This window comes from Helianthus annuus, chromosome 14, assembly GCF_002127325.2.
Source record: "Helianthus annuus cultivar XRQ/B chromosome 14, HanXRQr2.0-SUNRISE, whole genome shotgun sequence".
NCBI lineage: Eukaryota > Viridiplantae > Streptophyta > Magnoliopsida > Asterales > Asteraceae > Helianthus > Helianthus annuus.
The window spans coordinates 115,550,836-115,577,351 of NC_035446.2; the positions used below are offsets into that span (position 1 = coordinate 115,550,836).

Here is a 26,516-nt window from a genome sequence, read left to right on the forward strand (position 1 = left end):
ATGATTTCTCATGAATTTTGGTTCTAATGGATGAAATTTATAAGTCTCATTTTCCTTTTGTCAAATTCTCATTTGCATAATGACAAAAGTTGTGAAAAAAATAAGGAATCATCTAGTTTCATCTTAGTAATGTTTCTATCCAGATATTTAGAACAAATAAGAGGAGAGTTTAAGATAAGTGTGACTTTATGATGACCATGCAAACCTCATAACCTTCATAACATTGCTTAATCATGATACTATATTCTGATTAATCAGAATATATAAGGTATCGAAAAGCGTTGTTGGAAGACTGTTCATTATGGTTCTTATAGTCTTAACATTTAATTTTGTCACTAACTCTCATGTTAGTTATTTGTCGAGTTCTGGTAAGGAAACGTATGGAACTAGAGTCAACTAATCATGTGTTAATTGGAATATTAAAATTATCAGACTTAAATATCATTAGTAAGTTTCTATCTAATTAATTTATCCAACTGTTCTTTAGAATAATGGATAGTCTCGTTGCTTATGCCTAGTCTAATGACATAATTATGCAGTGAGATTTTCCCTTGAAGAACCTTAACGTTGGGATTAGCACTTGTAATTTGTCTATGGACTTTAGAACAATCCTCTCTTAAGGTTTTAGTGGTTGTAAGGTGAATAACATCTTATTTTCCAGTTTCAAACATTTATTTCTATGTACATATGTTGCTTATCAACACACTCGTTATACTTTGGTACTTTTGAGTGTTATAGCTGATTTATAATGCATCAAATCGTACAAATGAAAACTTAGTATGTAATGTACTGGAAAATGTACTTATTTCCATGCGTAAGCCCTTAACTTTATGGGTCATGGTATTGTACATTATAATATATTCACATATACCACTTAACCTTATAATTTATAATTTTAAATGAAGACATGCGCCTTAGGAGTTCTTGTGATTATTCCACAATTATAGATTAGTCTTAGGAAAAACTGAATCTGGAATAACTTTAGTGATAGCAATTATGTTAGAGAGTTCTTGATTATCATAAGAGACATCATGTTCGATTTACCCTAATCATCATGCTCTACTTTTCTTCTGTAGTGCCTTATCAGAAGAGAGCAATAGGGTTACCGTGTCTTAAGAGATAATCAAGGATTTAATTTAAGAGCTAATTCTTATAGAAACTTTAAATAAAGCAAAACATTTTAGGCTTAGGAATTAGAGTGGATGAGATATAGATTTATAGAAGAAAATTATAGTGAGTAAAAAATATGGGTACTAAGAATAAGGCAGACAAAATGATCACAAAATTAATTGAGGATCATTAATATAAGGATCATTATGTGAAGAGGTTGTGATATGTCTATTACTAACATCAAAATAATAGACTACTTAAAGTTCTACTTAAACGAAGACAAAACAGCTTTGGCCAGAAGTGTAATCATTTAAGCATATGTGCAAAGTGGTTGTAACAAATCAGCTTTGGCCAGAAATTGAGACAAACACTTTAGTTATGCACTTGTTGAGTATGCCATCTATGAATGAATTAAATCAGCTTTGGCCAGAAATTAAGACATTCATGCTTATGATGCACACACAACATAGCTTTCGTAATACTTGGATGATAAGTAGATGCATCAAGTCAGCTTTGGCCATAAATGATGCATCAGAAGCTCATTCAAGTAAAGCCATTTTGGTTTTGTAAAACATTATTTGATCCTCATTAATTAACTAAATAATTACAAAACCAATCATTTAATAGCAAACCACCCGTTAGCACGGATCGAACTACGGTCTCGACTACGGTCTCGACTAATGACGTTATGGTTGCGAGTCGCAACTACGGTCTCGACTAATCACGTTATGGTTGCGAGTCGCAACTACGGTCTCGACTAATGACGTTATGGTTGCGAGTCGCAACTACGGTCTCGACTAATCACGTTATGGTTGCGAGTCGCAACCTCATGGTTGCGAGTGATCACGTTATGGTTGCGAGTCGCAACCTCATGGTTGCGAGTAGCAACCTCATGGTCTCGAGTAGCAACCTCGCTAACAGCTGTTAATTGTGATATCATAACCGAAAATTCGAAATCTAAGGGATTAAGAGATATTCTTTCCTGTTTTAAGCTGATCTAATTTTGTCAACAGATTTCGAAATTGCAATCTCTTTATCTTTTTAACAGTTTTTCTAAAAAATTTAGAGGACAAAAATAGATCAAAACCAGGAAAAACACTTAATAATCCAAATCATATTCCAAATCATAACAGAATACTTCGAATTTTCTCAAGAACATGATGAACCCTAAAACATAAAACATAAATTCTGGAACCCGAAACCTGAATTTTAATAGTTTTTTCTAAACAGATTTCGGCTAAACATAAACAAGTTAATTCCGAATGAGCATATCATTAATCTTTTTCCGAAAATCATGATTTCAAGTCGATCTTCATGACTCGAAACCGGCTGTGACGGTTTTGAAATTATAAAAAAAAATAATCCGTTTTCCAAGTTTCAATCCCAGAATTATGGATACGAAAACAGAACTGACTAATCAACATATGCTCTGATACCACATGTTGGTTCAGTTCTGTTTATGCATGAAGAAAACAATATAAATCATACCTGTCACAGCAGATAGTGCAGAGGAGAATCCAGTAATGGAGTTCGACATGCCTGTCATCTTGATCTGGTTCCTCCTTAGGGTGCTGACTGATGATGGGGACTTAGAGAACCGAAAAGGGGTATCGGTTATGGAGAGGAGGTTTCGTGATGATGTTATGGCTAATGGGGTGTGTGAATTGTATATCTGAGTAACCCCTAAACCTCCACATAACTCTCCTTATATAAGCACCCAGGAGGAAACCTAATTAGTTACTAAGGGTAATATGGTCCATCAACAATTACCAACTAATTAAATAATAGGTTCTAATATATTTTGATCTCTATAATGTAAATGATTATGATGGCTATAGATTAAATATTAATACGTAATATATTTAATCTTACAGAGCAACAATGGAAAATAAGTGTATTGAGTGAGGGATCAAGTGTTCATATCCAGTGGCGGAGCTTGAATGAAAACTCGGTGAGGGATGGACTCTCAAAATCCAAATCGGTGAGGGTTGGACTCTTAAAAATCCAATATTTTACACTACAATTTTTTTTTTCGAAAACTTTTACAGTAAAATTAACACTACGAGCGAAAAAATCGGATAAAGCTCCGCCCATGTCCATATCTTTGCTGAGGTGAAAACCTTGGTATTTATAGTGTTTTAAATTGTTCTTATTATTATGATGATGATTAGTGTTACGGCGATATGCCTAGCCGAGTAGGTCACATGTTTTGCCTATGTTTCTTTAGCTAACCAAGTGATATGTTCTTGACATTTAGAAATTCCTTGCATGTTATCATGATAACCCACGGTTGTATTTAGTATGAGTGAGGGTCGCTTCCTTGGTGTTCTTCTAGCCTCCAGGGTATAAGTATATATGCCCTAGATTTGAAGCCCCTTCCTCGTAGCCTAGAGTTGCCATGTGGGCTATGGCTAGGCATTTAAGGCTCATATATTGATTTGGGGTGCATGGGCTTGTACCCGGTTCTGGATGGGCCATGACCCATGTACATAATCAAAGACCACATCATCATTTGGTGTTATAAGAAAGACACTTTCCAAACATGATAACTTCAGTTATGATACTAACTCTATAGTCTATACAATCAAATCGTTTATTTGTTATCCAATACAGATACTCAAAATCATTACAATAAAAACTATAATAAGAAAATTCGCCTAAAAGTCACATTTAAAAATCAACTAAAAGCATACATCACATACGTTGAGAATTGTTTAAATCTTTGATGTTTATTTACATTGTTTCGAATGGTTGGTTGGTTACGTTTAATATATAACACATAATAATACAATACAATATACCACGATACGATTCAATACAAGATGTATAAATGTTTGCAATTACTATTGAAAAAATATACGATACGATACCACACGATACGATACAATAAGACACAATACGACACGGCACAATACAATTGAAAATGTATAAAATGCTTAAAACGAATATTGAAAAAGAATACGATACGATACGGTACAGTACAAAATATATAAAAACTAATATTAAAAAAATAATTTCAACACCTACATTATTGCCAAATTTTGAAGGAAATAATCATTATGTCTTTTATACGACTCGTATAGTTTTGTACCAGTCGTATATGAACAATCACCAGACCAAAAGTGACAATGTTAGTTCTGACAATTATAGTCCTATAGAGATCGTAAATAGCGCGGTTGGTGTTGATAAGTGTCTAAATAGATGGAGAAGAAAAAGTTAGGAAATAAAAAAGTTAACAACGGTCTTGACTTGTTGACGCGCAAACAACAACACAACACCGCCTCTTTCAAATATCTGTTTACCAAATCCAAACGGTCCGATTCAAAATCTGAAAACCCTAATTTGACTATTCAGTGTCTTTTTAAACAAGCATTGCTCCTTGCGAGGGTTTCGAACGGTTAGGGTTTTTCAATCATCACGATGTAGCAGAGACTCATCAGGTACGACCGCCACTTCCTCTTTTTCCTTTCAATTGACGATGATCTTACATCCAATAGAAGCCCTGATTTCATTATTCTGTTTTGTTTTCTAAAGAATTGCTGGTTCTGAAAGTAATCCAATAGAAGCCCTAATTTGATTATTCTGTTTTTTTTTTTTTTTTTCTAAAAGAAGAACAAGAATTTCTGGTTCTGAAAGTACGGGGTTAGGGTTTTAATTTAGTGACTGAATTTGATAATCTGTCATCGAGTACTTATGTAAACATTCTGAAATGCTCGTACTCTACAGTTACATGTTAACTCATACACTCTGGATTGTTTCTTTTGATTCAATCCTTTTTTTTTTCATATGTAAAGTCCAATTGAGATTTTTGTATTTTTGTTTTCTTTTGCTACTTACCAAGTTTTTTGGTCTCGATTTTCTCTACTCTGTATTTAACTTCTCTTTTAATCGGGTTACACATGTTCTCAATCTTTTCCGTTGTTTTTTTGTTTTACTCCAGAACTTGATCGTTTTTTGTCCAAATTTTTGTGCTGTTTTTTGTAATTTGACTTGTCTACTTTTGTTTTTATTTTTTATTTTCTAACAATGATGTTTTTCTAATCCCTATTCAAGAACAGGAAATTCCTATTAGCACCTAAAGCTTGATTCTAACTGTGTTGTACTTTGAGGCTTGCACTTCATAGTTGATTGGGTATATGTAGGTTGTCGGTTGGGTTTCTTCCTTGACGAAGGTGTTTCCTTTGCTAAACCTTTTAGGCTGGTTTCAGTTTTGTTATTTTTGATATTTTTATATTAACAAAAAGCTTCTTATTTTCCGTTATTTTACATTCATGAATTCAGAATCGCTATACTACAACTAAACACCCCTTCAAACATTCTCAATGCTTTGAGGCTTGTACTTAACTGTTGATCAGGTGTATGTTGGTTGTTGTATCAAGGATTGATTTCTTAATCAAGGTGTTTGTGGTTCCACTCCATTTTTGTTCCTTACTTGTTCAAATAATTTGATTTGTTTTTTTAGTTGTCTTCATTCTTAATGATGAGATATTTTTTCTCTACTTTATTTGGAATGACTTACCTTATATTCGAGAACTGAGATTCCACTTGCTTGACAAACTTACTTACCCGTTTCAACGTGCCTTGTACTTTTCCGTTGATGAGGTGTAAATAGGTTGTCATTGATGTGGGAATTGGTTTCTTGATAACGTTCTTTATTTTGCTACTATATTGAGTGTGTATGGTTGGATTTCGTACTCTGTTTGTATTCAACTTCTCTCGTAATTGGGTTACACATGTTCTCAATCTTTTCTGTTGTGTTCTATTTTACCCCAGAACTTATTTTTTAGTGATTTTGTGGCGATCAGTTTTTTTTTTACAAAATTTTGTGCTACTTTTTGTCATTTGACCTGTTTACTTTTGTTTTAATGTATTTGTTTTTCTAACAATGATGTTTTTTACCCCTATTCAAGAACAGGAAATTCTTTTTAACACCTAAAGCTTGATTCCAGCTGTGCTGTACTTTGAGGCTTGTACTTCACGGTTGATTGGGTATATGTAGGTTGTTGTGGGGATTTTGTTCTTGATGAAGGTGTTTCCTTTGTTAATCCTTTTGATGCTGGTTTCAAACTTTTTTTTTATTTTTTGTTTTCTTCTTTGGTAATGAGATGTTTTATATTCTTTGATTTTACCTTTTGGTCGTCACATTCTTATCTTGGAAATGTCTCTCACCTTACATTTGCGAACTAAGACTCACCTTACTAGAACACTAAAAACACCCATTCAAACATGTTCGGTACTTTGAGGCTTGTACTTAACTGTTGACTGGGGTGTATGCTGGTTGTTGTAGCAAGGATTGATCTCTTAATTAAGGTGTTTGTTGTTCCACTCCATTTTGTTGTTTTCTTATTTAAATCATTTTATTTGTTATTTAATTCTGTTCGTTCTTGATGATGAGATACTTTCTAATATAGTGTACTTGAAATGTCTTACCTTATATTTGAGAACTGAGATCCCACTTGCATGACACACTTACTTATCCATTTCAATGTGTCTTGTAATTTGAGGCTTGTACTTTTCCGTTGATGAGGTATTGAGGTGTAAATAAGTTGTCACTGATGTGGAAATTGGTTTCTTGATAAAGTTCTTAATTTTGTTGATATTGAGTGTGTATGGTTGGATTTCGTAGTCTGTTTGCATTCAATTTCTCTCTTAAATAGGTTACACATGTTCTCAATCTTTTCTGTTGTGTTTGATTTTACCCCAGTACTTATTTTTTTGGTGATTTTGTGGCGATCGGTTTTTTACAAAATTTTGTGGTACTTTTTGTCATTTGACCTGTTTACTTTTGTTTTAATGTATTTTATGTTTATTTTTGTTTTAATGTATTTTTTTTTTTCTAACAATGATGATTTTTTACCCCTATTCAAGAACAGGAAAATCTTTTTAACACCTAAAGCTCGATTCCAGCTATGCTGTACTTTGAAGCTTGTACTTCACGGTTGATTGGGTATATGTAGGTTGTTGTGGGGATTTTGTTCTTGATGAAGGTGGTTCCTTTGTTAATCCTTTTTTGCTGGTTTCAATTTTTTAATTTTTGTTTTCTTCTTTGGGAATGAGATTTTTTATATTCTTTGATTTTTACCTTTTGGTTGGAACATTCTTATCTTGAAAATGTCTCTCACCTTACATTTGCGAACTAAGACTCACCTTACTAGAACACTAAAAACACCCATTCAAACATGTTCGGTACTTTGAGGCTTGTACTTAACTGTTGACTGGGGTGTATGCTGGTTGTTATAGCAAGGATTGATCTCTTAATCAAGGTGTTTGCTGTTCCACTCCATTTGTTGTTTTCTTGTTTAAACCATTTTATTTGTTATTTAATTCTGTTCGTTCTTGATGATGAGATACTTTCTAATATAGTGTATCTGAAATGTCTTACCTTATATTTGAGAACTGAGATCCCACTTGCATGACACACTTACTTATCCATTTCAACGTGTCTTGTACTTTGAGGCTTGTACTTTTCCGTTGATGAGATGTAAATAAGTTGTCACTGATGTGGAAATTGGTTTCTTGATAAAGGTCTTTATTTTTCTACTTAACTTCTGTTGATTTTGAGTGTGTCTGGTTGGACACTCCCATGCTAGTGATAATGTCTCATCTTACATTTGAGAACCGGAAACCCTTTTAATGCCTAAAAACTCGGTTCAAGCTGTCTTGTACATTAAGGCTTGTACTTTGCGCTTTATCCGGTGTATATAGGATGTTGTGGGGATTTCGTGCTTGACAAAGGTCTTTCCTTTGCTAATCCTTTTATGCTGATTTCTTCTTTGGTATTGGTATTTTTTTATATGAGCTTCTCAGTCTTTACCTTTTCTGTTTTCTTTGATTTTTAACTTGTGGTTCAACACTCTTATCTTGGAAATGTCTAACCATACTAGAACACCTAAACATCCATTTGAACATGTTAAGTACTTTGAGGCTTGTACTTCACGATTGATCAAGTGTATGTTGGCTCTTGTATGAGGGATTGGTTCAACACTCTTAACTTGGAAATGTCTCCCCATATTAGAACACCTAAACATCCATTTGAACATGTTAAGTACTTTGAGGCTTGTGCTTCACGATTGATCAAGTGTATGTTGGCTCTTGTATGAGGGTTTGGTTTTTCAATAAGGGCGATTTCAGTTCCACTTTCTTGGTTTGGTTTATTTGATTTGTTTTTCCAATTTTCTTCATTTCTGATGATGAGATATATTTTTTCCTTTTCTTTAAGAAATGACTTACCATATATTCAAGAGTTGCGATTCCACTTACTTGAACACCTAAACACTCATTTCAACGTGTTTTGTACTTTGAGGCTTGTACTTTTATAGGGGAACACCTAAACATCCATTTCAAACCGTTGTGTGCTCCGCACTCTTGATCAGGTGTATTTAGGTTGTTTCTCTGATCGCGTTTTTCATATGGGTTTGCCCTGACTTCACTTTTTCTTTTTTGACTCTTTAATAAATGGGTTTATATATTATCTCAACTTTCTAAGTTTAAATTCCTAAGTTATTTTCGGTCAAGTTTATTGTGTTCTTGTCATTTGACTTGTTTTCCGATGTCTTACTTCTACCTTCAAACAATGCCAAAACTTCCCAGCCCCTCTCCTCTGCCTATCATCTCTGATTCTCTGGTGGTCCGGTACCTTCCAGCAGCCACTCCACCTCCGCCATGAACCACCAATTATTTAAACTTATGATCGGTTCACTCACTCCGCCACCCTTACTAAATCTGTCAGTATTCAGGTTTTGTTCGGATTCATCTTCAGTGTTATTGTTGCGAATTAATTGGTGCCTGATTTGACGTTTTTTGTTTCAGCGGATTGTAAATAGCGCATTATTAGATCTGTTCACTTTTCTAACTGGGATGTTTGACTGTGTGTTTGGTGCTCCAAATCAAGTAGCTATCTTCTTTTAGTACAACCGATCCCCCCCCCCCCCCCCCTCTTATCTCTGTTAAATGAGTTTATAGATACTGGAGATGTTATCTAGAGATCAATTTTTAGAATTTATTATGTTTTACATTGGAATTGGGATCTTGAAATGTCATATTTGTGAAAGTACAGCACCATTTGTCTGAACACCCTAATGTAGTGAGGATTAAAGGGACTTATGAAGATGCTTTGTTAATGAGAGTGAGATGCTACTCTTAAAGCCATCTGCGATGAAGATGGATGATGGAGGATTTGGGGGTTTTAAGGTATAGGGTTGCAGATGGATGACGGAGGATTTGTATGGTTTGGTTGATGTATATATAAATCTAATAAATAATTAAATCTTATCTTTAAAATTACTAAAATACCCTTAGTTATAAACTTGAAGTTACCAAAATACCCTTTCAAATAACATACAATTTGGATGGAGTTAGAGGCGGGGAGCAAAATGGAAAAACCATAGCAAACTATTGGAGGAAATTGGCTATTTTTAAAGGTTTGGGGCAAAACCATTAAAGTGACCAAACCACAGGGAGCAAAACGGAAGTTTACTCTTTTTATAATTAAACTCTGTTCATTGCCAAGTGACCTATAACTTTTTTATTTTAATAATCATTGTTGTTTTTTAATAATCTGTTTCTAGTATTAATTGTGTAGATATTACCTTCTATATATTAAAATAGAAATAGTAGCTCATGGACAAGCAAAGTGCTGCTATGTTGAGTCTTCTGCTATATGCCTTAATTTTAGTTTCATTAGCTTAAATAACCAAATGCATCTAGTAGTTGGTTGTTCGTTATATGATTTTTGTGGGTTAACCACAATCCAACAGCCCATTTGAACTTGGACTAAAAAATCTGTTACCCAACCTGCTAGCGACAAGTTTGTTTTTCAGGCTTGGGTAATGGGTCAAAACATGGTTAGTTGTATTTTGGCATTTTTGAGTGCTTTTTGGTAAGTAATTTCTCCATTAATTATGCCTAGCAAAACTTAAGTAATTACTATTTTTCTTTAAGGTTTAATGTTTTTTGGGATTAAAAAATGCATCTAAGTTGTTGACTATTGATACCGATAGTTGAGGACTAAAACGGGTCGAATAAAAAGAACTTGGGTGAAAAGGTGCCAAAACAGGTCGAAACTCCCTTGAAAGTGTGTTTCTATAGAATAACCTCATGTATCATTTTCAATAGAAGCTTTAAATAAATTATATATACACTATTCAATTAGAAGATTCAAAAAGTGTTTGCCGCAATCCAACAAGATCATTTTGAACCATTTTATAAATTTATCCATTTGACCCACCCAATTGTGGCCTCTAGTTGATATCATATGCCAGAATACTGTGTTGATCACAAAGTTGTACATTCCATCATCTTGCATGATCATACTGAGACCTGAAAATTGAATATTGACTATGGACTAAACGCATCTATCTGTATGTATGCATTGTTTCATAGATAAGGTTATCTATCATATTCAAACCCATTTATGGACTTCGAAGATCATCTAATTTCTTGGCAAAATACTAAAATTTTATTGTTCTAAGTGTAGATGTGTTAGATTTATATATCTTTAATGTTTTTAACTTTTTCTTTATTGCAAGGTTTCATAATTTGAGCCTGTTAATCTTTTATCAGTAGCTTGATTAGAAGCCATCAGTATGCATGCATTGTTGATTTGTTTCCGTTGTGGACCTGTTAGTATCAGTGGCTTGATTAGAAGCCATCATTATGCATGCATTGTTGATTTGTTTCCCTTGTGGACTTTGACGATCATCTGATTTCTTGGTGAAATCCTGACGTTTTCTTGGTGAAAATTTTAGACCTTTAACATGGTAGTAACATCAGATGAAGAACACAAGGTCATTGTCTTTTCTTAATTGCTTTTGTGTTTTGTTAATAGCAAATTATCTTCTCCTCTCTCCTTAAATAGGGATGGCAATGGGTTGGGTTTGGGACGGGTTTAGGTAATCCCAAACCCAAACCCGGTTAGATAAGCTTGTCCCAAACCCGTCCCAAAACCCGTCGGGTTTCTAGCGGGTAAATACCCATCGGGTATCGGGTATACCCGCGGGTTTCGGGTAAACCCGTTAATTTAAAAAGATTACCCGTTGGATATACTCATCTCAAAACCCATTGGGTATTTATCGGGTAACTACTAACCGGTTATATTTTGTATTGTCATTATAAAAATATATATCAAATAACTACAATGTATACGGAATAGAATACCTATATGTGTAAAAAATGGATGTATCATATATATACATATTTAATAATATAAAAGAAATTATATCGGGTATACAATCGGGTAAACGGGTACACTTTATCGGGTAATTGGGTCGGGTAAACGGGTATATCACTAAGTCCCAAACCCGCGAAAAAAATAAAAACTATTCCCAAATCCGTCCCAAACCCGATTAACCGAACCCAAACCCGTCCCAAATGTGTCGGGTTTCGGGTTTACCCAGCGGGTGCGAGTTTGATTGCCATCCCTATCCTTAAAGTGCATAGTGACCAAACTTCCTATTGACTAAAACCCTAGATATTTTTTAAAGATTTTATGTTTTCTTTAGTTAGCATGGCCGACCCTGGGGGTGGGCCGGGGGGGGGGACCACCGGCCAGGGCCCGATATTTCGAAGGGCACTTCATTTTATGAAAAAACCCGATATGTATATGTAAAATATATTTTTTAATAGGGTATACCCATACAAACACCAACATAGGCCCAGTTACCAAACTATTTTTATGGTTTAGATTAGTTATTAGCCCATTGACATTAGGTTTAGACCTTTAGTGAGCCCAATTTCGTTAAGGCGTAAGGGCACGTTTTTTCGAGCTCGAACAGGGTACACGAATTTACAGAGCCGGCCCTGTTAGTTAGCATGCTCTTTTGCTATTCATTTGTACATTCCCATACTAATGGAGATGTCTCATCATTTACAAGTTACATTACCGGGAATCCCCTATAGTATCTTCATTCTTTATAATGAAATATTTTTTTTCCTGTATTTGTTAGAAATGATTTACCTTTTGTACTTTGAGATTTCTACTGATCCTATAGTACTGAGAATTATAACACCTAAAGACTCATTTCAATGTGTCTTGTACTTTGAGACTTCTACTGATCCTATTATTGTTGTGAGAATTGCGTTCTTGCCAAATGTATTGGTACTATGAGGCTTGTTCTTAGTGCTTAGGTGGTTGATTTTTCAAGGATTGTTCTTAGTGTTGTTGTTGACTTTGCTATATTTTTACTTATCTTTCTTGTTGGTAATAAGGTTTTTCAGGGGAATAATTTGCCTACCTTTTGCTCTTGTTCAAGCTTTTCTATTGTTTTTAGTTTGACTTCCAAGCTAAATTTGAAACACCTGTTTAGAAGTGTTAAGTACTTTTAGACTTCATGCTTGTACGGGTGTGTTTAGGTTGTTGCTTCATGGATTAGTTTCTTCACATGTGTTTATGTTGCTACTTACTGCAAGTTCTAGAAACCGAATACCATTTCTACGTTCCAGTGGCTAGTGAATATTATCATCAATTATTTTTCTGTTTTTGAATTGATAATGAAAATAAGTGTGGCCCTGTTAAGGATCTTTATATAGAAAATCTAATCCACAAAAGTTATCCTCACTTCTCTTAAATATATTGTGCACAAAATTCGACTGATACGGCTATTGATTAAATAAGAGGACAGTCTCATGATGGATTTGGGTGTAGGTAGAATTGCATGATATCCGTATTAAGATTAATCTTGTATATTGACCCACTTATGTGTGTTCTTGTGGCAATTGAATTTACCTGTGTGTTACTGTGTTATTATGAACAATTTGAAAATATTGGTTTCAGCTTAGCGATTTAGTTATTAAGCGAATGTGATCTTGTCGGGTTGAAGCCAAACCAAACCAAATTCAAAGTTACTTGTTTTGCCTAATTGCCACCTATAGTTGGTATCATAAGTTAGAATACTTCAATGATCACAAAGTTGTACTTTCTAGAATACCTCAAGATATGGCAAATCTGTCCCTTTTACCTATAAATGGGTTAATTCTGGTTCTGTTTTATCTCTGTTATGGGTGGTACATATATGCCTTAACTTTAGTTTCATGACCTTAAACAAAATGCATTTAATACTTGCTGATTGATGTATATTTTCTTGACAAATTAAGCCAATTTGATTTGACTTAGGTCTATTTTTTTGCCTTTTTAATATTTAATGTTTCTTGTGTTTTAAACCTATATTGGGTAGCTTTTAGAATGAAGTTTGTATTTAATTCGCTTAAAATTGGACAGATAGTTTAGGATTAGAAGTCTAGAACGAGTTGAATAGAAAGAATTCAGCCGAAAAGGGAATAAGCCAAACGGGTTTGAAGTTGTTGAAAGAGTTACTTTTTTTAAATTGATATTGCTATCATTGGGTTTTGCGGGTTAACCAACCAACCAACTGCCCATTTCAACCCATACTAATAAGTTTTTGTTACCCAACCTACTCGATGTGTTGTCTTGCCACCGTGACTATACTTGAAAAATATTCTATGGCCAAGAAGTTATAAATTGCAAGCTTTTCAGGATTGTGTGATAAGGGCTTTGGTTGGACCTAAAGAGAATTTTGATCAAGTAGTGTATAAGACTCCAAGTTATTAAAAATATTGAATAGATTGAACCTAATGAAATTTGAAGAATTCAGATATTAGCGAAAATGCCCAGTTTGAGCAATTTCCCTCTTAAGTAGAGATGGGCATAATAACCGGTTCTAAACCCGACCCGGTAGAACCGACCTGAAACCGGTTCCAGTTCCTACCCGACGTATAGAAGAACCGGTTCCGGGTTCAAAAAACCCGTCGGTTCCTACCCGGTTCCAACCATACCCGAATCGGTTACACCCGGTTCCAGTTTTAATGGTTAAAACCTGGGTAAGAACTGGAACCGGTTACACCAAGATACGGTTCCAGTGACACTCATACAAGAACCGGGTACGGTTAGGAACCGGTTCCGGGTATAAAAAGGAACCGAATATGCCCATCTCTACTCTTAAGTATGATTTTCATCAATTGAAGAGGCAGCTTTGGCTTATTATGGTTGGTCTAAACTCGATATTCATTTGCTCTTAATTCATGCTTTAAATTTGAATCTTTTGTATTGGAACTTGATTTCGAGTCTATTGTTAAAGCTACCACTAACGATGAATCAAGAAAATATTTAGTTTAATCAAACGTGGGTTTTATTCCGCTAGTACCTAATAAATCCTGTTATAAATACAATAAACCAATAAGATGTGACAGATGAGCTTTTAGTTCCTCTTGTTATTGAATTCAAATGCCCTTGTGTACTGTTATTACGATGTTCAATTTTTATGTTAATGACCTTTCCATCTTTTTTTTTTGTAAAAAATACAATCAAAATCAGACGTGTGTGTATATGCACAGTTGCTCATTCATTGTGTGGAAATTTAGATTCCTGAGACAATCAAATTTTCTATTGTGCCTTGTGACCTTTGTAGTTTATTAGTATGTTGCAGCAAATCTCAAGATAGAGTGATACACGTCCATAGCAACCTATATCCTGGATTCCTTTTTCTTTAGACAGAGATAAATTAAAATAAATAAGGGGATACTTGTTTGGGTCATGACCACACCCTTAGGGTAGTGGTTTTGGATTGTGGATTAGAGGTGGGTGACATGGCACTGACGTAGAGGGTCTTGAGGGTTATGACCACACCCTATAGCCTTAACTTTGTTTGGTTATATCTTTTGCGTCCTGTTGTGAAGCATTGTGGTCCGATAGACGCAGACGGCTTGAGACACACAAAATCCTTGTCAAACATGTGCCTTTACACTGAGGATAAGGCAATGATCGAGGAGGCAATCATCATTACATGTGGCTCGAACAACGTCGCGCCATATGGTAACTGCACACCCTAACTATAGTATTTGATTTATGTATCCTGATGTTGTGTTTACTTGAATCGTTTAAGTAAAGTAGAAGATTACCTGAGCCAAATATATGATTGTCCCTATTCGAGATGGGGCAAATCTCCATGCAATAAACAAAGACAAAAATAAAATACTGCTTCAGATCTCTAAATTGATAGTAGTAGATGGAGGTTACTAAACTGCTTGTAGCTCCCCCTGCTTAACTGAATCATATGTGGTTGACTTGAGTGAGTGGGTCAAATGAGATATCTAGAACTTCCTGGAGCAGTTCCAAAGACCCATGGACCCTATACATATTCTTTCTTTGTCTCGAATAAACTTTCAGTGGCTTATCAATACTTCTGTCCCTGTAAAACGACTTGTCCTAAAGTTGAAAAGACGGAAACTGTTGGTCAACAAGTCAGTTTTCCCAGGTGGATTCATTCCAATGGGCGTTGAGACCTTATCAAACTGTTGGTATCAGCCAAGGTTACCAAAACAATATGTAGATAGAATATCAAAGAACTGCTGTTGAGCTAATAATTCCAATGTTGTTTGCGGATGTTTTGTATGTTGTTCCATGCTTTGACTATAAATTAAAATATAACAAAAGAAAGGCCAACACATACCTGCGCAAGAAGGGTCCAATCCAAACATGTCGTTCATAGCTGCTTGATATGTGGAAGGGGCATTAATGAGACTAAATTTTTCTAAATCATACAAGTTTCTCACTAATTTTTCCCATTTTTTCTAAACCGAATGGGTTATTGGAAACCCACAAAAGTGGCATAGATCCGCCCCTGTGCAAGAAGGATGATACATTACACTTTTTTTGTTTTTTATTAATAAGGTTGTAAATTCTTGTTTTTGAATTATATATTACATTCGTAGTATATATTCCGTTGTAGTCTAGTTGGTTAGGATACTCGGCTCTCACCCGAGAGACCCGGGTTCAAGTCCCGGCAACGGAATTTCTTTTTTTTTTTTTTCAAAAGCTGTTTGATCGAGTCATATGGGCCTGGAAATTAAACTGACACATTCCATTAGTAGGCCCAAAATAGTTATGGTTCCATCAAACAACTAATAAAATAGTTAAGTATTAAGTTGGATACTTAAAAATAAAAAAAATTAACAGTCACTGTTATTTACCTATTTATATTTTCAGTTGACCGATGTTCGTATTTGAGTAAATGGATATAAAAGAGATGACTAGTCTTTTCACAAAGTATTCTTTAGTATACTTGGAATGGCTCAAATATTTCATACTTCAATGATTAGTTCTTAATCTATAACTGATTAATCAAGCTACTTCATGCAACATAATAACATATGCACAATAGACTTGACTTACAGAAAGAAAAAGAAAAAAACCCGTATGAGGGTGAATGATCATGTATCAGCAATTGTGGACTTAGATTTTTTTTTTTTTCAAGTCAGATCACCAAATTTTCAATAATGTAAGCTTTGAATCAAGAAATCCATACAATTATAGCCTTACTCAACTCATGATAAATGTAAAAAATAACTTCAAAATCGTTCAAGTCATGTTATATTATATGTATTGTTGATTAGTTGATTTATGATAAGAGACAGTTTTATAGTTCTTGATATATTGATATTTCAAAATGTTTATAGTACCTTTGGCTTAATAACTATCGAAACGTCCAAAGTTCCTATCATTAACATTTCTTAATAGTGGGGATGCCCATGAGTTCACACATCGATCCACCTACATCTTCAGTAACAATGGAAAATAAGTATATTGAGTCAGGGCACAAGTGACCATATCTCTGTTGAGGTGAAAACCTTGGTATTTATAGTGTTTGAAATTGTTTTTATTACGATAACCGGTGGTACTACAACATGCCTAGCGGAATAAGACACATGTTTTGCCTGTGGTTTTTTAGTCCACCAAGTGTTATGTTCTTGACATTTGGAAATTCCTTAGATATAATCACGATAACCTACGGTTGTATTTAGTATGTTGAATGTCGCGTATGTTCTTCTAGCCTCTAGGGTATAAGTGAATATGAGTTTACTTTTCACCCTAGATTTAAGACATGAATTGTGTTAGAAGAAAGACACATATAATACTAACTCTATACAATCAAGTCGTTTATTTGTTATCTACTACAGATGTTCAAAATAATTATGATAAAAAATATAATAAAGAAGATTCGCCTTAAGTCACCTCTAAAATACACTAAAAGCATACGTCACATTTGTTGGAACATGATTGGTTTATAACAAACCACACAAGCTCCTTTTGTAATCAATGTTGACAATTACTTAATCGACATGCAGTTAGGAACATAGAAAGAACTTGTCGAACAAAGGAGTTGGTGGTAGGTATGGAAAGTGGAAGGTTGATAAGCCATTACAACAAAGTTCAAATGATGCAGATCGCGACAATAAAGAGTCCTCAACCGATATAATAACTAACCCTAGGTATATTATATTTTCGTAATCATGTTAATTAACTTACGTAATTTTTTTTTTCAAAATTTCAATATATGTCTTACTGAAAACAGAGTTATATTCAAATTAAGGTTTTTTTTTTATTTATTTTTTATTTTTTTAATCTTGATCAGCTTTGCACGTGTTTGACCAGATTGGTAACTTCGACGAAACATAATTACATGTTTCGACTACCTACCTGATAACAATGAAACATGGATATTTCTTTTTTATAATTTACGTTTATGTTTATTCACATGTGTTTTGATCGTAACTTTAGCATAATATAATTACATACTTGGAATGCCCAAATACCCAATGAGCAAGAATAGAATAGTGTTTGTTTGTGTGACCTTGGCAGAATATAATTACGCATTTCTAGTACCGAACACGATACAAAATAGATATTATTTTCTTTAGCATTTAATGTTTATATATTTAGTTTATGTTTAGAAAATTATGAAAATTTAAAAAATTATGAAATGATATGTTGAGATAAGTTTTGGTAGGCTGGCATAAAACTGTTTGCCGCCGCCAGTACGATAAGTTTTGGCTGTTGTAGTGGCGGACTAAACAATCCCTTACCCGTTTATACGCCACGTGTACAAATGCAGTTGCTGAACATGCCTTATATATTCTCACTTTCTTGATTCTTCTTCACTCAGAAACCATCACCCACCACTCTCTCTCTACATTATTGGACGATTCTTCTCTCACACACACTTTCACACACTAGTACATCTCAAGCTCAACAAACAATGACTCGTCATCATTCTTTTCGCAACAAACAGTTGACCGATAAGAAGACCGGTTTGATCTCAGCTCCGGTTATGAAAATACTGCGTCCCGACCAATGGATGAGTAAGAAGACCAGTTTGGTTTCCGGTCCGGTTATGAAAACATTGGTTCGTTCAGAAAGAATCCTCACCACCACCGTGGATAACGCGGTGGCAGAGCCACCGATAGCAGCCACGGTGGAGTCGGATTACGTCGTCATCCTCGCCGCACTCCTCTGCGCCGTGATTTGCGTCGTAGGTCTAATCGCGGTGGCTCGCTGTGCGTGGCTCCGGCGAGGCTCCGTCGCGAACGGCGGCGGCCGGAGCTCAAACCAGCAAAATTACAACAAAGGAATGAAGAAGAAGATGATTGAGGTAATTCCGAAGTTCACATACGATGCTGACGTCAGAGAGGATGAAAAGAGCTGTAGTAGTGAGTGTGCGATTTGTTTGGGTGAATATGTTAAGGGAGATGAGATCCGTGTGCTGCCGCAGTGCGGACACCGGTTTCATGTGGGCTGTGTGGATACTTGGCTGAGCTCTCACTCATCGTGTCCGTCGTGTAGGCAGGTTCTGGTGGCCCGGAGGTGCAAGAAGTGCGGTGAGTTTCCGACGAGTTTTGACGGGAACGTGGTTGTGGATAAATGTAGCTCTAGTTCAAGGGATTATTTACCGTGACGAGTGTATGTAATTCAGTTAGAAATTCCATATCAATTTTCAGTGATTTGTATAATTCAGTTAGAAATTCCATATTAATTTTCAGTGAATTTAAGATTTTCTTTTCAGAAGAATTACTTAATTTTTTTCTAACTATAAAATTCATTTTTTTTGACTGCTGGAATAAAATTACTCAAAGTAATCAGTGTGTTTGTAATATAGTTTTTTTTATTAATCTAGTGACTTAAATAAAACTTATATATTTTGTCTATATATTTTACAAGGTGGTAAGGTGTTTTTCTTTCTAATCCTTGAGTTACATGGTTGAATCATGATATTTTATAAGGTGGTAAGGTGTTTTTTTTTTTTCTAATCTTTGAGTTACATGGTTGAATCATGTAAAGATGCATAGTAATTATTTTTTGATGTTCTAAAAACACATAGTTATAATTTTCACGTTGACTTGAATTGAATATAATACTTTTTGTCCTAAAAATTGACATAACTAGCAAGGATCTATAGCACATGTAAAAGAAAAACTCATCATCCTACAACATACAAGGAATAGTAGTGGAATACTCTTTTATTTTTCCATCGAATAATAACTAAAATCCATATAAAATCACTTACTTTTAAAAAAGTATGATTAAAATGTGTGACAGCTGAAGAGTTCTAGTAAAAAATATGGTTGATATAAGATGAAATATAACTTTTTAAATTATTCCCTATTTATTTATTTATTATTATTTAAATGTTAAAAGAGTCTTGTTTAGCCAAATAAAGTAATAAGGCGGTTGGTGAAATATTGTTTTCTTATCTTAGCGGTTTGTGAAAAAATAACATATTTGAATAGATAAATACATATATAATTAAAAAATATTTACTAATAATAGTAGTAAGAATAATTTTAATAATAATAATAATGGTGAAAGGGAAAGCATACGTGGGCCTTTGTGTACGACATATAATGTCTTGTAGCTACTGACGGAGAGCTGGATTGTGGGGACTTCCTGGGGATCCGAAAAAAAAAATCTGTGGAATTAGGAAACAAAGGAGCACATTGTTTTTCAATTTATCTTCTTTTTCTTATCTTATCTTCAAGTTCCTTTTTCATCTTTTCCAGAACTGAACAGCGCTTCTCATGTTTTTAGCAGCCATTTTTTTATAATCCTAAAATCATGGTGTGTGGAGAAGGGTACTCCTCAAAGAATGATCTGTTACGTAGACGTCCATGTAAGCAGGTGTGAGGATGGGTCTAAAGGGGATGAACCTATGGTGTGTGGGATGAGCCTCAGTATATACATGTGTGTGTATGTATGAAAGTTGGCCCGGCTTAGGCGTCGCAAAGAGGACGGGGACGACCCTAGGGTGGTGGTGTAACCGGTGAGTTGTAACCACCATGATATTTTAAAAGTTAGCCATCATGTTTGGGAAGATAAGTTGTGAGTAGTAGACTTGTATGATCGATGAGTTGTAACCGGTGTTTCAAAGACCGGACCAGTAAACTAATAAGATAAGCGATTTATTGTTTAGTTCGTTCTTAAAAACATTAATTGAAACAAATAACCTTACTACACATTGAATTTTTCTTGTATGTGCATGATGCTACTTCAACCTGGAGTGTGCATCAAAGACAACCCTTATCTAGAGTGTAGAGACCTAGAGTCATGTAGTGTCCACACGTGAACTCCTCAACTTGATAAAGAAATATGTGTGTAAAAGAAGTGTTTCTATGGTTGAACAATTAAATTCCTCTACCCAACATGATTAATTGACACCCTTAAAACTGATTTGTTAGTTTAACAAAAAAAAAAAAAAAATCACTACCTTTACAATTGGTTTAACTCCACTATGTTTATAAAACTACATTTTTATAGTTCATTCCTAGTATTTATATCATCAAATAGGAGGGGTTGTGTGTCTCAACTTTACAATGCATATATTTGATCATGGAAACGTCTATAGGGTTAGTTTGATATACTGGGTGGTTGTTAATCTGTGTACGAAATTGACTTTCTCAACAAGTCAACAGAGTTGGTCATGTGTTGTCTACATCTATTGTTTAATCTAAAGATTTTATTCAGAAGTTAGAAGACTTGAACACATAAACTATACAAGCCTAAGGAAGGTTTTCATGGTATAGCCTCATCGATTTCTTAAGCTTAAAGAATAAATGAAGAAAGGCAATCCAAGTCATAATAAAAAGAAAAGAAAAGTATATAAAGGCCCACACTACAATGCCCACCATCCACTAAATTGTTAGATCTACATGTATGTCAAATGGGGCCTATACATGTGAAAAACATTAGACTATGTGTCATGAAAACACAAAGCACATGGTGTGAAATCTGCCACGTAGGTTGTCGGGCGTGAAACATCGCCCCATCTGCTGTGAAAGGGGTATGAATGAATGTGCGTGTATGTGTGTTAAATAAAATATGAAAACCAACCAACTTCACGATGCTAAAGGAAGCACCATCTCTAAAAGAAGACGATGATATTAGAGGCTGAATCCGTAAAAGAACTTGAATTAGTAATCAAATCCGTAATTTGCCCTAACCACACGAAACAATAATGTAATTTACTCTTATTTTGAAACAACACTTAAGCAATTCTCTAATAGTAAAAATTACTTAGAAAATGAAATACTATTTGCTAACCAAAATTTGAAGTACATAAAATAATAAGAATGTTTAATGAAACCCCTTGCAACTTTTCTTGGACTAGGGAGCTCTCCTTAGGTAAAATTGTTAGACTAATGACTAGTCATCGTAATATCGACTTATATATATTCAATAAACAATCAATCTTCTATTATTACGATATTCTATTCACTAGACTTTAAGATTTCATAATTTTATACGAAAAGAAAGAAAAAAAATCGACCGCTCATTAATGCGGCAGATGAGTACAAGTTCGTGTCACTATCATTTGGAGAGAGAGAAACATTGAAACATTATTGGTGTCGTCTGTGTCTAGGTGTTTGAAGTCATGTTCATATCGTAATTATGTTATCAATTGAACGTGTAACTTAGAGTTAATTACGTTTTTCGTTCATGTGGTTTGTCAAAAATCACTATTTCAGTCGATTAGTTTAAAAATTGTTATTTCAGTCCTTATGGTTTCATTTTTGTAACTATTTCAGTCCATCCATATTAACCACATCCAATTATTTTGTGGTTTAATTCCATCCTTCCACAAAACATCCATCTCTTCTCTCCGTTATATCACACACTCTCTACTACATTTTAACTAATAGCGAAACACACCTCTAAAATCTACTCTAATAATTCATCTATTGCTTATTTTACGAGACTTGAACCCGTAAGATAAAATCATTTTAAAACAGTCTCAAGCTCTCTTATTGAGTATCCTCTAAGATCATGTCACTTGTCTTAACTAAATACAACAAGCCCTTAATTAATTTATGTTTTCTTTGATTTTGATTGTTTCAACTGTATCCTTAATAGTTATTGGAACAGCAATTATATTTTCAAATAATTGTTATACCGGTAAGCGCAAGTACTAGAGACGTGGAAAGTTTGTCTTTGTATGTCAACTCTACGACAAAAACAATATGGTGACAATTCTGGAAATTAATGGTTTAGCGACAAATGATTTTGTATTCAAGTCCCAAGAAAACATTGGTTGCAATGTTATACGTTATAATTGACATTGACAATTGCCAATGAGGTGGTGGTGGAGTGGTAAGGGAGAGTCTTGGTGTTCTAAGGACCCAAGTTCGATTCCTGCTCTCTCTATTATTTTCTGCGAGACCTGGTGATGATGGGAGACTAGGCGAATAGGTGGAGATCGCTAGTTCGATCCTTGAACTGAGCGGGTTTTACCTCACCGCACTGTCGTGCCTTCGGGCGAGTGTTCACGGGTTTCGGCCCTAGGTGAGGGTTTTCCCCGGTTCGAAGGCGAGTGTATCCCGATGTAGTGAATTTCGCCAGTAGCCCATTTGAAGGATTCGTTGGCTGTTAAAAAAAAATTGACATTGACAATTCATGATTTTTATACTATACATAATTAGTTACGAAAACATTACGAAAAGAGTTAAATGCCATTTTGGTCCCTGTGGTTTGGGTCATTTTGTCAGTTTAGTTCAAAGGTTTCATTTTTCTACCGTGGGTCCAAAAAGATTTCACCAATGTCATTTTAGTCCATTAGGTTAACTTTATCCAATTTTTCTGTTAACGAGAAGGACAATTCAATCATTTTATATGTAATTCTGTTAACTAGAAATACTAAAATGACTCAAACCACAGGAACTAAAATGACATTTAACTCTTACGAAAAAAGGTATTAGTGATTTATAGAAATGGTTAAAACGGGCCAACTCAAGTGAATTACTTAAGATTATTTTAGAGTTAAATGCCCGGATAGTCCCTATGGTTTGCCATTTTTTCACCTTTAGTCCCTAACTTTCTAAAATTACAACTATAGTCCCCAACTTTTCAATTTTCGTTCCCGGATACTCCCTGTGCCTAACATCAGTTAGTTTTCTCTATTAAAAAGGTGTAAAATGACTAAAATACCCTTACTAAAAAAATATTATTATTATCTATTTAATAATTGTATAATATTAAAAGAAAGTGGGTCCACCTCCACCCCGTCTCCCATTGTCTCTCTCCTTATCTCTACAACTACCTCCACACCATAACTCCACCACCACTGTGACTACTCGAGTTTCCAAGATTCTACTTCCGCATTAATTGCACGTTAACTGTTTAGTTGTTTGATTGTTGCTTTGTAAGACTGAGTGTAGTGGGGCAACCTTTTGAGTGGCGTCTTGCGACACGTGGCGCCACGTCACATAAGAGGATTTTGACCAAAAAAGGGGGAGTGGGGCAACCTTGCTGGGTGGGGCGTCTTGCGACACGTGGATTGATTTATTTTGTCTTTTTTTATGTAAAAGATATAAAAAAAAGTCCTATTTTTTATAAAAGTCTTTTTTTACTTCAACCAAAATAAAAAAATACATCAACTAAAAAAAAAATTACTTCAACCAAAATAAAAAAATACATCAACTAAAAAAAAATTACTTCAACCAAAATAAAAAAATACATCAACTAAAAAAAAATTACTTCAACCAAAATAAAAAAATTACTTCAACAAAGGTTATATTTTTCTCGAATTTCTTGCTTCATTTGCTCGGCTAAAGCGAGCTCGGCTCCAGTAAGGTTTGTCGTGTCGGTTGTTAATATTTGCAAATCAAGTGCTTTTTGACGACTTTCTTTCAGCTTTAGCTTTCGGTCCCCGTGTTCTTTTTTTTAAGTTGATCCGTTGTTGGCTCGTTTGCAACAAGCCGTCTAACTTATTGGTCACTTTTTCGAACGTTTCGGTGTAGTCGATTCGTACACCGCTAGAAGACGGTTGGGCGGCTTTTTTGGTTCCACCATATCGGGTTGTGGATTGGAAGATTGTGTATTTTGGTTGAAAGGAGGGATGTTGTGGGGATACATTTTGATGAGTTGATAGAAGATTGGTATAAATTTTGATGATTTCAGAGAAGATTGTGGTAAAAATGTGTTTGATATGGGGTATTATTTATAAAGGTTGGATTTAAAAAAAAACAATAAAAAAGCTTGGCCAAACTATCCGTTGGCAACGGATACATTGTGGGAAAGTGTGAGAGTTGGGCGACGTGGTTGAGTCAGGCAAGAAGGGGTCGCCACCCAAGTCGCCCCCGGGGGCGGTGTTCCAGGCGATCTGGGGGTGGGAGTCGCCCCACTCCCCTCAGTCTAATTGTACACACTGAATTATATGCAGAGATGTTTGTTTGATATGATATGTATGATTAGACTATTTGGTTGCATGAACTTGTAAACTATTTAACTTGTAAACTAATTAAGATTAAAAACCAAACCGACGAAACAACTCGGTGAAACAAGGAGTTTCGCCATCAATCAACCCGACGAAACAGTTGTGTATCGCCATAGATCATTTCGACGAAACAGGGCGTTTCGTCATCTTAACCTCGACGAAACAAGCGTTTCGCCGGCCCAATGTACGCCGAAGCTCAGTATGGGGCCCAATTATGATACGCGAATATATAATAACCTAGGGTTACGTAAAGCACATCAGTTATCGAATTTCAAACCCTAGAGCTCCTATCTCCCTATTTTCTGTGCACCGGCGGCAACCCCCGTTTCTCTCAAAGCCCTCACGAATTTCACCACACACAACCGGTAAGTATATGGTCAATTGTTATCGTTGTTATCATGATGGATTACCTATCTTGATTTGAATGCTTAAATGTTTACTGCTCAGCATGTTTCGTATAGAGTTCATGATTTGGATTGTTGATGATGATTACCATGTTGCGTAGACTAAAATCATGTAAAGTGTATATGTTACTATTGACTGTATGTAAAAGATACGAGCTTAAAGTCTGGTTATGCTCATAAACACATAATGATTCCTGATAACAAAGAACTAGTAGACCTAAGTAAATATCGATTATATGTACTGATTGTGTGGATCGGGGGTTTGACTAACAAACTGTTAGGAATAGGATGCGGGCTGCATGTATTATGTTCGATGTTGCCTGTGATATATGATTTCTGTATGATTGAATGTTTGCTGTAACCTGTTGATCGGCGATTAGGGTTTTCTGTATGTAACTGTTAATACGACGTAACTGACATTGTTGACGAAACGTAACTCACGGCGAAATAGGGGGGTGTTTCGCCGAGAATACATATGACGAAACAAGAGATGTTTCGCCGAGGGTATTGCGATGAAACAAGGGGTGTTTCGCCAAGGATAATCACGACGGAAGGGATGGGTTTCTTCGAAGGGTTGCACGACGAAACAAGTGTGTTTCGTCAAAAGGGTAATCTGCACAGTAACTTGGTTTATTTCTGTTAAGAGTTAACTGGATTAGTTAACTGCCGTTAAATGTTAAGCATGACTTGTATGAGTTTGAATATGTGCTTTGTGCTATTCGGTGATCATTGATTGCACGTATATGTGAACTTCGTGAATGTAAACTGATTATGTACACGTGCCTACTTTAGGACTTGACTGATTATTTGTGAGCACATACTTTAGCATACCGAGCAAACCAAGGTGAGTTCACACTCTTACCAAGGCATGGGATTCCCAGTGGGTTGGGAATGGGATTGAATGATTACTCGTACCTTCGTGGCTACTGGTTTACGTACCACTGTCCTCGGTTTGGGAAGGACACCTATAGATACACCTAGACTAGAACACATGGGAAGCCCCCACTAATCTTCGCAAACATGTCTGGGAGGCCGCGATACGAGTACTAATCTTCGCAAACATGTCTGGGAGACCGCGATACAAATACAGATACAACTAGTCTAGGACACATGGGAAACCCCCACCAATCTTCGCACACATGTCTGGGAGACCGCGATACAAACTAATACGATATATGGTCTACCAAACGAGTATATGCTTTATGAAACGAATACTATAACTAAACAACCAACCGTGAACTCGCTCAACTTTGTTGTTGACTCTCTGTTACATGCCTTGCAGGACGTTAGGTACTCATGGAGCTTGCACTGGGAGGCGCAGTCGTTGTGGGACATGGACAGTGGATGCCATGTTAAAACAATATAACACTTTAAACTTATTACTTATGTTTGGGTTTTCACAATTATGCTTCCGCTAAACATTTACTATGCTTTGTTTTGAACACCTTTC

At 35.2% G+C, this 26,516-nt stretch overlaps 1 protein-coding gene and 1 non-coding gene across 2 annotated transcripts; both read left to right on the plus strand.

The window, feature by feature from the left end:
* Positions 1-15,841: 15,841 nt before the first annotated feature.
* On the plus strand, positions 15,842-15,914 carry TRNAE-CUC. Its single transcript has one exon. It is a non-coding gene; the product is annotated as a tRNA-Glu (tRNA).
* A 2,041-nt stretch (positions 15,915-17,955) lies between these two features.
* On the plus strand, positions 17,956-18,961 carry LOC110909143 (RING-H2 finger protein ATL80). The gene has a single exon (XM_022154158.2). The coding sequence runs from the start codon at positions 18,159-18,161 to the stop codon at positions 18,852-18,854; it is 696 nt and encodes a 231-aa protein (XP_022009850.1). The 5' UTR covers positions 17,956-18,158; the 3' UTR covers positions 18,855-18,961.
* The last annotated feature ends 7,555 nt before the right edge of the window (positions 18,962-26,516 follow it).

Excerpts from the sequence above, each read along its gene's own strand:
- LOC110909143 (XM_022154158.2), top strand. The coding sequence starts at position 18,159 with ATGACTCGTCATCATTCTTTTCGCAACAAACAGTTGACCGATAAGAAG.